Source organism: Xenopus laevis, chromosome 6S, assembly GCF_017654675.1.
Source record: "Xenopus laevis strain J_2021 chromosome 6S, Xenopus_laevis_v10.1, whole genome shotgun sequence".
Taxonomy (NCBI): Eukaryota; Metazoa; Chordata; class Amphibia; order Anura; family Pipidae; genus Xenopus; species Xenopus laevis.
Genome location: NC_054382.1, coordinates 21376847 through 21391087, shown reverse-complemented (window position 1 = coordinate 21391087; position 14241 = coordinate 21376847). Strand labels below are relative to the sequence as shown.

The 14241-nt window shown below is 40.1% G+C and overlaps 1 protein-coding gene across 4 annotated transcripts in view; it reads left to right on the top strand.

Moving 5' to 3' along the window:
* Positions 1-1266: 1266 nt before the first annotated feature.
* The window catches only part of stam.S (signal transducing adaptor molecule S homeolog), a 31478-nt gene continuing 18503 nt past the window's right edge, over positions 1267-14241 (top strand). The window contains exons 1-5 of one of the 4 annotated variants that reach the window (XM_018269127.2): positions 1267-1479; positions 2463-2566; positions 5558-5642; positions 7978-8053; positions 10853-10948. In XM_018269127.2, the coding sequence (XP_018124616.1) occupies positions 8003-8053; positions 10853-10948 (147 nt within the window). In that variant the 5' untranslated portion in view covers positions 1267-1479; positions 2463-2566; positions 5558-5642; positions 7978-8002. The remainder of the gene's footprint in view (positions 1480-2462; positions 2567-5557; positions 5643-7977; positions 8054-10852; positions 10949-14241) is intronic. The other 3 variants (XM_018269128.2, XM_018269124.2, XM_018269129.2) reach the window with 3 other exon arrangements.

Here is a 14241-nt window from a genome sequence, read left to right as displayed (position 1 = left end):
ATCTGGTAACTTTCAACTTCTACACAACTTAGTCCCATAGCATGCTGGGTATTGAAATCTTACATTCAACTTAGCAGTGGGCAAATTGTTAAACAAAAACTACATTACCCAACATGCATTGGGAGACACAGGCTTGGCACATTACAGCAAGAAAAAAAAAAAAAAAAAAAAAAAAAAAAAAAAAAACACAACAACAACAACTTTGGCTGGTTTCCAAAGTACAAACCAGCCAAAGGCCCAAAAAGTAGGTCAAATCTGTACCTTGGCTAGTTTGTAGGGATGCACCGAATCCACTATTTTGGATTCAGCCGAATCCTTGATGAAAGATTCGGCTGAATACAGAACCGAATTTGCATATGCAAACTAGGGGTGGGAAGGGGGAAACTTTTTTTTATTTCCTTGTTTTGTGACAAAAAGTCACGCCATTTCCCTCCCCTAATTTGCATATGCAAATTAGGATTTGGTTCAGACCAGCAGAAGGATTAGGCTGAATCTAAATCCTGCTTAAAAAGGTCTAATCCTGAACACAATCCTGGATTGGGTGCATCCCTACTAGTTTGTACTTTCAAACCAGCCTGGGCTTTAAATGAGTAGCCGCATTTGGCTGGAAAACTCCCAGCCTGGCAACCCAGACCTAGAAGAGCTCGTCCAATCTCACCACACACTGCACCTCCCACATTAGGACACCCCCCCCACCCCCCGTAGGACTAACCCAATCGCCCCTCAAAATTCTAGGAAAAAAACACACACTAGTAAAATGGCACCAAGAAAAATAAAAAAATAAACAATTTCGAAGCACCTCAAAGAGTCACCCTTGATGCAGGTCATTAAACCCAACTTTACCTGAAAATATCAAAGGAAACAACAAAAGTCAACAACCCCATCAAAAAATAAAAAGCAGCCGCCTCAAAACTCATCAGTACTCTTGCCCCAAAACTACAAACACTTCACATATGAGATCAGGTTCCAACTCCAATAAACCCCTCATATTAAGGACACACACCTTACACAGAGCAGCTTGTGTCTAATATAGACCCACAGTCTCCACTGAACAGCGAGAGCCCCAGTGTTCCACTAAGAACTGAATGAATGAATGAATGAATGAATGAATGAATGAACAGTCCTGTCCCGAGAAAATAAAATTCTGTTTCCTGAACCGTCCTTCTCCCGATATCCCCGAGTAACCACTGTCTGAGGACTGACCCCTCACAATCTATTTATACAGCCATTTAAATAAGCCGCCGAATGTTACGTGTTGGAGACGTTCCCCGAGACGTTCACGTCTCCCTGACGTCACACGCGCCCTTCTAGGAACTAGAAGCAACAGAGATCCAGATGCTGGTGCCGCTACTTTGGCTGGAGAAGAGACCAGCGGCTGGGGACAGGGAAAGAGGGAGAAGCAGCAGATTCTTCCGGGGACACAGACAGTAGCAGCAGCCATGCCTCTTTTTACATCCAACCCATATGATCCTGATGTAGGTAAGGTGCCCCTATTGTCTGCAGCTCTGCAGGGCCTTCCACTGCTCAGCTCCCTTCTACTGCTCCTCTACTCCCTTCCACTGCTCCCTTCCATTGCTTCTCTGCTCCCTTCCATTGCTTCTCTGCTCCCTTCCTCTGCTCCCTTCCTCTGCTTCTCTGCTCCCTTCCTCTGCTTCTCTGCTCCCTTCCACTGCTTCTCTGCTCCCTTCCACTGCTTCTCTGCTCCCTTCCTCTGCTCCCTTCCTCTGCTTCTCTGCTCCCTTCCTCTGCTTCTCTGCTCACTTCCACTGTTCCCTTCCACTGCTTCTCTGCTCCTCTGCTCCATTCCACTGCTCCCGTTACCTAAGTGACAAGTGAAAAGAGAAACTCTTAGAAATGGAAGAAAATGTAGTTCCCAGCAACTTTCTTAAATTCCCTTAGTAAACATTTTACAAACTTGTGTGCAGTGGCGTAACTACCGGGGGAGCAGGGGGTGCAATTGGGCCAGGGCCCGCACCCCCTCAGGGCCCCTCCAGCAGGTCACGCGCCGCGATTCCCGGCCGTTTCTGGGTGTACGGAGGGGGGCGGGGGGCCCAGCAGCGCGTCCCGTGCCAGGGCCCGCCCACCTCTAGTTACGTCACTGCTTGTGTGTAAATGAAATGATCAGAAAATGAAATTATCAGAAGCAGTGTCTGCTTGATATTCCTTGCACTGCTGGTTCTGACATATGAAACAATGTAGCTAGAAAAGATGACATCTAATACATTGTTTCCATATAATATATATATTTATACATACACTAAAACATTTATGTCTAGAAATGCCATATTTTATCTATTGCACTTAATGCAACAGCTTAAAGCTCCAGCGGCTGTAGTTGCCTTGGGCTGGTACAGAACATAATTATCAACATTTCTACCCTACTTCTTCCTTGGTAGTTCTCCTTTAAGGTTATAATTCCTTTAACCACTTGTTACACAAGTCAAATAGAAATTCTCCCACAGAGTGATCCAGCCTTGACATAAGGAGGCATGTGTTTAACTGGAGTGGTGGAGATGGGCTGATGCCTTGCTTTGGGCCAACGTGTGGTTAAAATTTTCAGCATTTGGTGAGTGTGTTGCAGTAAAAAAAAAAGGTTTCTTTACTGATTAAGGTCGGCGTGAGGTTTGAAAGCCGGTAATTGAAATCATCACAGGCAGATAAATGTTTCATTTATCCCATCCCATCTCTCTGCTTGAGAATTTCTCAGCAGCTCTCTATATCCTGCCTCTGTTTTCTCTTCAACATTACTCCTGGGATCTCAGACAGTTGAAAGCTAATTATACACCTACTTTGTTTTTAAGCATACTAAATGTACTCCATTAACACTGGCCTTGAATGTTGATCTGTGGGTTTTGTAGTTAATCCGTGGCGTAAATAGAGGTTGCTGACTACACACCTTAAACCCCTTTAAAGGAACAGTAACACCCAAAAATAAGTGTTTTTAATGAATGACAATATAATGTAGTGTTACCTTGCACTGGTAAAACGGGTGCGTTTGCTTCAGAAACACAACTGTAGTTTATTTAAACCAGCTGCTGTGTAGCCATGGGGGCAGCCATTCAAGCACAGGATACACAGTAGATAACAGATACGTTCTGAAGAATCCAGTTGTATACTATAGAGCTCATCTCTTATCTGCTGTGTATCCTGTGCCTTTTCTCCTTTTTCAGCTTTGAATGGCTGCCCCCATGGCTACACAGCAGCTTGTGTATATAAACTATTGTAGATTTTCTGAAGCAAACACAGCGCTTTTACAGTGAAGGGCAACACTATATTATAGTTTCATTACTGTAAACCACATTCCCTTTTTGGTGTTACTGTTCCTTTAAACCTTGGAATAAGACATTCTCAGGCCCGGATTCCTTCCTTCGGCGCTCCGAGGCTGCTTTGCAAAGCAGGGTCTTAGCGCCCTAAAATGCTACTGGGCGGCATGCTGTCCCTACAGTATTGCCGCCCTATGCCTGGGCCACAAATCTGGCAGTTGCAGGGTCTGCCTCCTCTATAACGACACCACTCTATGGCATTATATTAAACTTTGCTTTTTATAGCCTGTTAGATATCATAAAATCTCTCAACCTTGGCACAATGTTATATTGAGAACAATAGGTGGGTAATTGTTAGGGTATAGTGGGCCTTTAAAGCAACTGCAGTCTCCTTCATTGATTCTGATCTGAACAGGACCTTGAGTTTACACTGGAACCGCTTTCAATTCAGAAAACTATGCGTTGGCTTCCTATTATTTGAAAAGGATATTTTGTATTATTCAATAATACAACACCAAATATTAGTGCACTTTCTTGCTTTAAAGGATAATTTAAGACTCAAGCTACATGGGCATCATTTAAGTGAAAAAACATGTAGGAATGCTTATGCAGGCCGTAACATTCATGTAGCCTAGCTGCTTTAAATTGGTGTAATGGTCACATGATCTAAAACAATGATTTTTAGTCTCATCTAAATTTAGATGAGACCCGCAACCGAACCCGCTGCTAAAACTGCACCTGAAAATCCTCCACCTTATTCCACAGAGTGCCTGCTTTTTTTGCAGGTAACCAGCGGGTACCCGACCCGCCTCAGGACTCTATCTTGGGGTTTGCTGGTATTATTTTGACTGCCCCTCCACAAGATGTATTTGTTGTGGTCCAGAAGAGATTAATATACCTGCATAGCATGACTTGCTGTTGGCATGTAGTCCGTGGAATGCAAAAATGTTGGTTTTAAATTAATGTCCAGGAGCACTTTGCGTAACGTTTGCTCTGTGCTCTATACCTATTGAATGGGACATGGCAGACAGCAGCAATACAAAGCACATTTCCCAGCATTCTGTGGGCCAGGGCCATGGCCAAAAGTAATGGTACATAGATAATTAACATTGGTTAATATGGGAATCCAGACTGTGTACGGCTTGTACCACGGCACAGCCAGTGCTATTCAAAGGCACAGTCTTGAAGCCTTACACATGCAGACAAAAGGTTTATTGATACATGTATGCTGAATGGCAATTGCCACTGATTACTATCTATCATGGATTATTATTATTATTATTATTATTAATGTAATCTGCCAATGGATCATGTTGACCAATGCATTGCACTACAACAGATGAGGAAGTGATGAGCCTTAACACCTTATCACTTACTGCTGTTGGCCTGTACAAAAAATAACTATACAGGTATGGGACCTGTTATGCAGAATGCTTGGGACCTGGGGTTTTCTGGATAACTGATCTTCCTGTAATTTGGATCTTCATACCGTAACTGTACTAGAAATTCATTAAACATTAAATATACCAATACCCTGGTTTTGATTCCAATAAGTATTAATTATATCTTAGTTTGGATCAACTACTGTACATGGTACTGTTATGTTAATACAGAGAAAAACGAAATAATATTTTTTTTAAAATGTGGATTATTTTAATACAATAGAGTATATGGTATACGGATTTCGAATTCATGTGAGTTTTTAAAAACTCCCCTAAACTCCCATAAATTCGAAATTCAACCAATCAAATTTATGTAAAAAATCTGATTTTTTTAAACTCGGATGAATGTAATCAAGCTGAAAACTCGAATCGAATTTGATTTGAATGTTAAAAACTCGATTCGTGTTTTTTCCTCCGAAAAAAACTTGAATGTCAGGAAGGCTGCAAAAAACTCAAAATTGATCCCTGGACGTCTCCCATTGACTTAAACAGCAATTTGGCAGGTTTTAGGTGGCGAAGAGTATGATAAATCTTGAAAATTTAATTCAATTTTTTTAAAAAAAAAAAAAATGTACATCAAATTTGAATAACTCCCTAGTCTAATTTTACAGTTTTGCCAATTAAAAAACTCATAAATTTGAATTTTCAATTCTGCCCTTTGATAAATCTGCCCCTAAGCCTGTACCTGGGATCTTCGCTGTAAGACAAAACCGCTCTCCGTTTCCCATAAAGAGATGAAAAACAATACAAAATAATCAATATACATCAAGTTTTCCCCAGCACTAGTTTGACATATTCACCTGAAGGCAATGTTACTTTTCATACCAATCATATTTTGTTTTAACTGTACAGAGAAAGCAACCAGCGAACTTAACACAGCTGAGGACTGGGGACTTATCCTGGATCTTTGTGATAAAGTCGGTCAGTCAAGAACAGGGTAAGGCTTTTTATATAATGTATGAGTAAAGCAGTGCACTGATTTAATTCCAAACTATTTGTACCAAACTATTTGTAATGACGTACGTACACTGTTCATCAGAATAATCAGCAGTCACAGTGATGTGCTTGTGTATATGTGTGTAATATAGAGTCCTGCGTGGAACCAATTTGTTAAACCCGACCCGCAACCCGCATACTTTCCCGCTTGAACCCGCTACCCAACCCACAAGTACCTTATCCGCAACCCAATCCGCGACCTGCTGATCATCAAGAAACAGGAAGTGCTGTCATTGTAAATCTGGAAGTGACATCATCAGAAGTAGGCGTGATCAGAAAAAAGGGAGTAAAACAGGAAGTGCTGTCATTGTAAACCGGAAGTGACATCATTAGAAGTAGGCGTGATCAGAAAAAAAGGAGTAAAACTTGCTATTGAGAAGACCCGTGACCCACAAACCCAGAGAACCGCTGACCTGCGTCTATACCTGCTCCCGAAACTTCTACCTGCAACCCGCAAGGTACCGCAGGTTTTTGCGGGTAACCCGCGCGTACCTGAACTGCTGCAGGACTCTAGTGTAATACACACACACTACTGGGGGTCATTTATCAACACTGGGCAAATTTGCCCATGGGCAGTAACCAATGGCACCCTATCGGATTGCTGCATTCATTGTTCTACTTGCTGCTGGCTTTAAAAAGCTAATCACTGATTGCTACATATTGCATTTATGTAGCTTAATATGCAAATCCTCTGTTTCTTTTGGAATTCTTTTTCTGATCCATCTGCACTACTGTGCAGTGTTGTGTAACAATAGACTTCTATAGGTATTACTTCTATAGGTGTTATCCAGATTGCTCGGGACCTGGGGTTTTCCGGATAACTGGTCTTTCTGTCATTTGGATCTTCATACCTAAGGTCTACTAGAAAATCATGTAAACATTAAATAAACCCAATAGGCTGGTTTTGCTTCCAATAAGGATTAATTAGTTAATTAGATGGGATCATGTACAAGTTACTGTTTTATTATTACAGAGAAAAATTAAATCAAGTTTAATTTTGACTATTTGCATATAATGGTGACTATGGAAGATGGCCTTTCCGAAAATTCTGAGCTTTCTGGATAACGGGTTTCCGGATAACAGATACCTGTAGCAACCCTCCAGCTGTCTACTTGTCAGGAATTCGGTTTAACTTCAATTATTCACAGGTAAATAGTTCTCTCTCCAGATATATTTACTTGTAAGTGCTGGAGCTGTGTACCCTGGCTGTTCTAGCAAAGAGTTGCTTTGGAATACGTGAATATCCAAAAAAGAAAAAGAAAAAAAAGTTGGTTCCCTGTTTTTCTTGCACTCAAACATTGTCCCCCACTCCATTGTTACTGCAAATGAGAAATCAAAACTTGTTAATAACTTATTAATGTTTAATAGTATATTTAGAACACCGACTAAAGGGGTGGTTCAACTTTAAGTTAATTTTTAGTATGTTATAGAATGGCCAATTCTAAGCAACATTTCAATTGGTCTTTATTTTTATTTTTATATTGTTTTTGTATTATTTGTCTTTTTCTTCTGACTCTTTCCAGCTTTCAAATGGGGGTCACTAACCCCATCTAACAACAAACGCTCTCTAAGGCTACAAATGTATTATTTGGTGCTTCTTATTACTCCTCTTTCTATTCAGGCCTCTCCTGTTCATATTCCAGTCTCTTATTCGAATCAGTGCATGGTTGCTAGGGTAATTTGGACCATAGCAACCAGATTGCAGACATTGCAAACTGGAGAGCTGCTGAATAAAAAACTAAATAACTCAAAAACCTCAAATAATAAAAACCAATTGCTAATTGTCGCAGAATATCTCTCTCTACATCATACTCAAAGTTAACTCAAAGATGAACAACCCCTTTATTGCAATTGACAAATCAAAATTTGTTAACAACTTCTTAGTGTTGTTATAGTACAGGAATGGGATCCGTTATCCGGAAACCCGTTATCCAGAAAGTTCCGAATTACGGAAAGGCTGTCTCCCATAGACTCCATTATAACCAAATAATCCAAATTTTTAAAAATGATCTCTTTGTTCTCTGTAATAATGAAACAGTATCTTGTACTTGATCCCAACTTAGATATAATTAATCCTTATTGGAAGCAAAACCAGCCTATTGGGTTTATTTAATGTTTACATGATTTTCTTGTAGACTTAAGCTGTGAAGATCCAAATTACGGAAAGACCTGTTATCCGGAAAGCCCCAGGTCCCGAGCTTTCTGGATAATAGGCCCATACTTGTATATTTAGAACACAGATTTGCTCAGTTGTCATTGTGTTTAATTCCTATCAGACCTAAAGACTGCCTACGGTCCATAATGAGAAGAGTGAACCATAAAGATCCTCATGTGGCAATGCAAGCACTTACGGTAAGTGTCCTCTTTATTTCAGTTTTTTGTCAATTTCTGGTTTGAAAGTATATATTACTGGGCCTGTGATGTAGCCATGTTTTCAGGCTGTCACAGTGGAGCTGTAGGCTATTCTGATAAATTCACATGCAATGTGGATTGATATTACGGGGCAGATTTATCAAATTTCAAGCTATTTTTTTGTGTACTTTGACTAGGGAATAGTCCAAATTCGATATTTATTCGAAATTTATCATGTACTGTCTCTTTAAAATTTCAACGTCGACCATTCACCATCTAAAACCTGCCGAATTGCTGTTTTAGCCTATGAGGGACCTCTTACAACCTAAATCGAAATTTTTTCGGGGGAAAAACTTCCAATCGAATTCGATCAGATGCGCTATTCCTTTGATTCGTACGATTTGAATTCGGCCGAATACGGACCTATTCGATCAAAAACTGACCTATTCGATCAAAAACTGACCTATTCGATCAAAAACTGACCTATTCGATCAAAAACTGACCTATTCGATCAAAAACTGACCTATTCGATCAAAAACTGACCTATTCGATCAAAAACTGACCTATTCGATCAAAAACTGACCTATTCGATCAAAAACTGACCTATTAGATCAAAAACGGACCTATTCAACCAAAAAAAACTTAGACTAAATTTCGGTTGGTCTTTTTCAATTCGAAATTCGACCCTTGATGAATATGCCCCTACATGTCACAATAACTGTATATCATGCAAAGGTTTTTATGGTGACTTCTGGCAAACTCTGAGCCAGAAAAACCCTGATCCCAAATCTCAGTTTTAAAGACTCGTTTTATATTATTTGTCATATGGATATTGTTACTGTGTATATAAAGACATTGTAACATCTGTCTCTACTAAACCAAAGCATGAATTTTCACTACTGAAGAAGCGGAGCGTAGTGCAGCTATTGGACCCGTTATCCTGCGGTTTTCTGAAAAACAGATCTTTCCATTACTTGGATCTTCATACGTTAAGTCTACTAAAATATCATGTAAACATTAAATAAACCTATTAGGCTAATTCTGCTTCCAATAAGGATTAATTATATTTTAGTTGGGATCATGTACATGGTCCTGTTTTATTATTACAGAGAAAAAGGAAATCATTTTTAAAAATTTGGATAAAATGGAGTATTTGGGAGATACCGTATATACTCGCGTATAAGCCGAGTTTTTCAGCACCCAAAATGTGCTGAAAAACTCAACCTCGGCTTATACGCGGGTCATACCGTAATACGCTCCTTCCGCGGCCCCAGCAGGACTGTCTGTGACTGACTGTCACGATCGCCGCCCGGAGCAGGTCCAGGAGCTCCGGGCGGCGCGTCCTTCCCTGCCGGCGTTCGCTCCCAAAATGGCGGCGCCCATGGCCGCCACGTGGGTAGCGGCGCCGGCCGATCGTGACAGTCAGTCACAGACAGTCCTGCTGGGGCCGCGGAAGGAGCGTATAGCAGAAGGAATAAGAGGGAACATTAGGTGGGCCCCCAGGGCCTCGTCAGCCCAGATCCACTCCTGCGGCTGGCAGAGCTGCTTCTTGCCTTCACTCCTTCCTGACCTCCCCCACTCAATAGCAGCTGTAATACCCATGAAGAAGGTAAGCACTGGGGGAGAAGGGGGGACAGAGGGGAATTTGTGGCTGGGGGCCCCGTGCGGGTGGTGGGGAGGTAGTGTGCAGCCTCTGATTCCATAGTTTTCTGTTCCATAGTTTTTGTTACTCCTTTTTCTCAAAATTGTCTACAAACTTCTCAATATGATTTTATCTGTTAAATCATTTCTTTTAAATGTAAAAATGAGCTGACTTTTATGTCTCGATATTCACATTTTGAAATCTGACATGGGGCCCCTAGGCTTATACACGAGTCAATACATTTTTCCAGTTTTCTTAGGTAAATTAGGTACCTCGGCTTATACACGGGTCGGCTTATACACGAGTATATACGGTAACCTTCCCGTAATTCAGAGCTTTTTGTACAAGGGGTTTCCGGATAATGGATCCCATACCTGTATTGTACAAGAACACATACAGTTTTCTGTCCCACCAGCTTTTGTTATCTAAAACAGGGCTTTCGATTGTAGTTTATATATGGAGGTCTGGTGATTTAACATCTCATGGCTCTTTAACTTTTTAAGAAATTAAAGGGGCGATACTGGCTCACATGGATTCTACTTGTGCTGAATGGCTTTAAGGATTCAGCATGTGCATTTTGCACTAAGCAGTGGAATTGAAATTACTTTGATTTTTCAACTTCCTGGTTCTGCACAGCAACTGTCGTCAGAATTAAAGGCAAATCATATATTTACCCTTCCTAGTTAAGCCCCCTTTAAAAAGTACCCCTCTTTACAAACTGATCTGACTACAGGAACAGTTACTGGCAATGATAAAACCCTTCAATAAACCATTAATTCTGTATAGAAAATAAAGATTATACCATTTCCCTTCCAAAAAGAATAAGCAGAATACATTCAACACAAGTTCTTTTTTTGACGTTGAATAAATGTGTATATGGATGTTTATTGCCTCTCTTTCAGATCGAATGAATCCCACGGCAGCCCATCATTTTGGCAATAAAAAAAATATAACAAAAAAGTGCTCAACCCCTTGCATTGTAGATGAGACCTATGAGATCCCTGGCAGTTGCTTATCGCTTATAAGTATTAATGTGAGCTGGGGTATATGCAGTTGCCTTAATATGTTGTTTATCTTTGCATTGGAAACATTTCCTAGATTTATAGACCTTAATTTAAACTACAGTTTTTTTATCTCGTGCTTTTATTGTCTTCCAGTTACTTGGTGCCTGCGTGTCGAACTGTGGAAAGATCTTTCACTTAGAAGTATGCTCCAGAGATTTTGCAAGTGAAGTTAGCAGCGTTTTAAATAAGGTGAGTAATCGGTTTGCAAGGGATTATGGGATTGCAAACCTATACAGGTATGGGACCTGTTATCCAGAATGCTCAGGACCTGGGTATATTGGATCTTTCTGTAATTTGGATCTTCATACCTGAAAGGGGATGTAAAGGCAAAAAAATAAAATCCCATTTTTACTTTTTTAATGAAAAAGAAATCTGTCTTCAATATATTTATCTGATTAAAAAATGTCTACCGTTTTTATAAGAAACCTGACTGTGTGTGGTGAAAATCCCAACTTCGCATGTTAGTGAATTAGCTTAGTCTGAGCGAATTTTCGCATGGCGAAGTGTTGCGCTGCCTGCGAAGCTGGCGACTTTTCAGCGCTTAGTAAATTTCCCTATATGGGAGACAACCATTCTGTAATTCGGAACTTGAGAACAGGTTTCCAGGTAATGGATCCCATACCTGTACTAAACAGTGTACTTTTCAAAGGTATGTCCATGGCTACTACTGCATGGTTGTTTGCCAGCCTATGTGATTAGTCCATAGAATGTGATTTAGCATTTGAACCCTCATTACCTTCTAACAAGGTGCCAGGTACAGGTAGTGGTATTTTAAAGGGATACTGTCATGGGAAAAAAAAAATCACTCTTTACTGCTGTACTGCAACTTGGAGTGATATCACCCCCTCCCTTCCCCCCCCCCCAGCAGCCAAACAAAAGAACAATGGGAAGGTATCCAGATAGCAGCTCCCTAACACAAGATAACAGCTGCCTGGTAGATCTAAGAACAGCACCCAATAGTAAAAACCCAGAAAAACAGCAGCCTGCCAGAAAGCATTTCTCTCCTTAAGTACAGGCACAAGTCACATAACCAGGGGCAGCTGGGAAATTGACAAAATGTCTAGCCCCATGTCAGATTTCAAAATTGAATATAAAAAAAATCTGTTTGCTCTTTTGAGAAATGGATTTTAGTGCAGAATTCTGCTGGAGCAGCACTATTAACTGATTCATTTTGAAAAAAATTTTTTTTCCCATGACAGTATCACTTTAAACACTGTGGCCCTCCGGTGGTTAGCTACAAGTATGTGAACAACACTCGGAATGCACATACATACAATTAATTGAAACAGTTGTGGGTATTTAGAAACATCCTGTATTTCTGTTTCAACCATTCCAAGTAACTTGTCTTTTTTGAAAATATTTTATTACACCTTTGCCCTTTCTCCAAAGCTGCAAATACTATTTTTCAATGGATATCAAATGAATGCATTCCTGTACCTTATAAATAGGCAGCTGGTTTTATTTGAGTTCATGCCATTCCAATAGAATTCACCTCTGTTTATATAAATATAAACAGCCATTACAGTGTATGGTGCATAAGTCAGTACTTGCTGTGTTACTCGCACTTTTGTTTTAGAAGCAACATTAATAACAAGTAAATTAGAGATCTGTCACTTACATAACACTTAGGGCTGCTGTATGAGTGGGAGTGAAGTTGTTTAAACGCAGTCCATAAAAAAAACCCAAACTTAGCTTTTTCGTCTGCAGAATAATGAAGCCAATAAGCCCAAGTGTTATTATTATTATATATTTATTTTTTTTAAACTAATTTCATACATTTGCTTTTGAAATGGAACATATAAAGCTCCCTAACAATCGGCTGAGGTTTAATCTTTCTCTCTAAAGTTGCCATAGGAACACATGACTCTAAAAAAAAACCTTCATTTCAATTTGAAGAATTTAATTTGCTCATATTTCACATTATTTTCCTGTTTCTATGTTTCATTTAGTTAGGCATTTCTAATAGCCATTTGAGCTAAGAACAGCAAATTAACAGCAACATTAATAAATTACATTATTGCAGTGGAAATGCTGTTGTGTTTGTTTTTTGCAACCTAGGTAAAACACCTCCAAAATGGCATGCAGGAATTTATTTTTTATTGTCTATTGGCATCTCAATGGCATTTACCTGACCACAGAGGGTTAAACCATTCACAGCTCCACTTACAAACAGCAATAAGTGGGATATCAATTGGATTGTGCTGAAATTGGCCTGTGCATGGCCAGCTTTTGTCAAAAATGCCTACATATTAGGCTATGGCTGCATACACCTAAACACTTTCTATATGAATTTACTGTGTATGAGCAAAACTAATGGGAGGCCTATTTTTTAAAAGAGACTGAAAGGCTAAAACTAGGGATGCACTGAATCCATGATTCGGTTCGGGATTCGGCCAGGATTCCGGGCGGAAAAAGGCAGAATCCTGTCACTTTTTGTAAGTAAAACAAGTAAGTAAAACAAGTAAAACATGTTTTCCCCTTCCCACCCCTAATTTGCATATGCAAATTAGGATTCGGTTCGGTATTCGGCCGAATCTTTCGTGAAGGATTCAGGGTTTTCAGCCGAATCCAAAATAGTGGTTTCTGTGCATCCCTAGCAAAAACGAAGCTTAAGTAAGCTTTATCAGAAAGGTCTATATGAATACACCAGTAAATCCTCAAAGAAGTGCTGTCCTCCTGTCAAAAGAAAAAGCATTTCTTTCCTTCTATTGTGTACACGTGGGCTTCTGTATCAGACTTCCTGTTTTCAGTATAAACCACCAGGGCTAGAGCTTGAGCATGCTCAGTTTGATCCTCTCCCCATCCCTCCCCTCCCTGTTATAATCTGAGCCCAGATCTATGAGTGAGCAGGCAGAGACTCAGGCAGGAAGTGATGTCACACCAAGCTAATATGGCAGCTGCTATTCTAAACAAACAGAGAGAGCTTCTAGAGCTGCTTACTCAGGTATGGTAAAGCATTGTACAGAATAAATATAGCATTCTAGCTTGCACTATTGTGGCTAATCTATTGGCAATAAACTGCTTCGGTAGCTTTCCTTCTCCTTTAAATAAGGGTTAATACACCCAGACATTGTTTTGTGTTTAGTCACAGTATTACTGGGTTTACTATGAGCCCATGTAGTCACAGGTGGTTTGTATTAGGGTCAGTGCTGTTCATAAGACAGAATAGAATCACGATTCCATGTTCTCCAAGTGACTAACCACCTCTCAACTTCACTAGTCACAGAGTGGTGGCTGCACGGCTGCTATAGCAATACACTGTATATGTAATATAGTTGGGCTTTGGCCTTACAGAACTGTGCAGCATCTGCTTCCTCTTCAATTCTTAGTAGAACTGTATGCAAGCAGTCTTGGGACATAGCATAGAGTTTCTTAAAATGGTGATTCACCTCAAACTTGGCTTATCATTGTATAAACAGCAGATTTCTAAAACAAAATTCACTTTATTTTTTGGGGGGGGGATTTAAAGTTGTTCACATTTT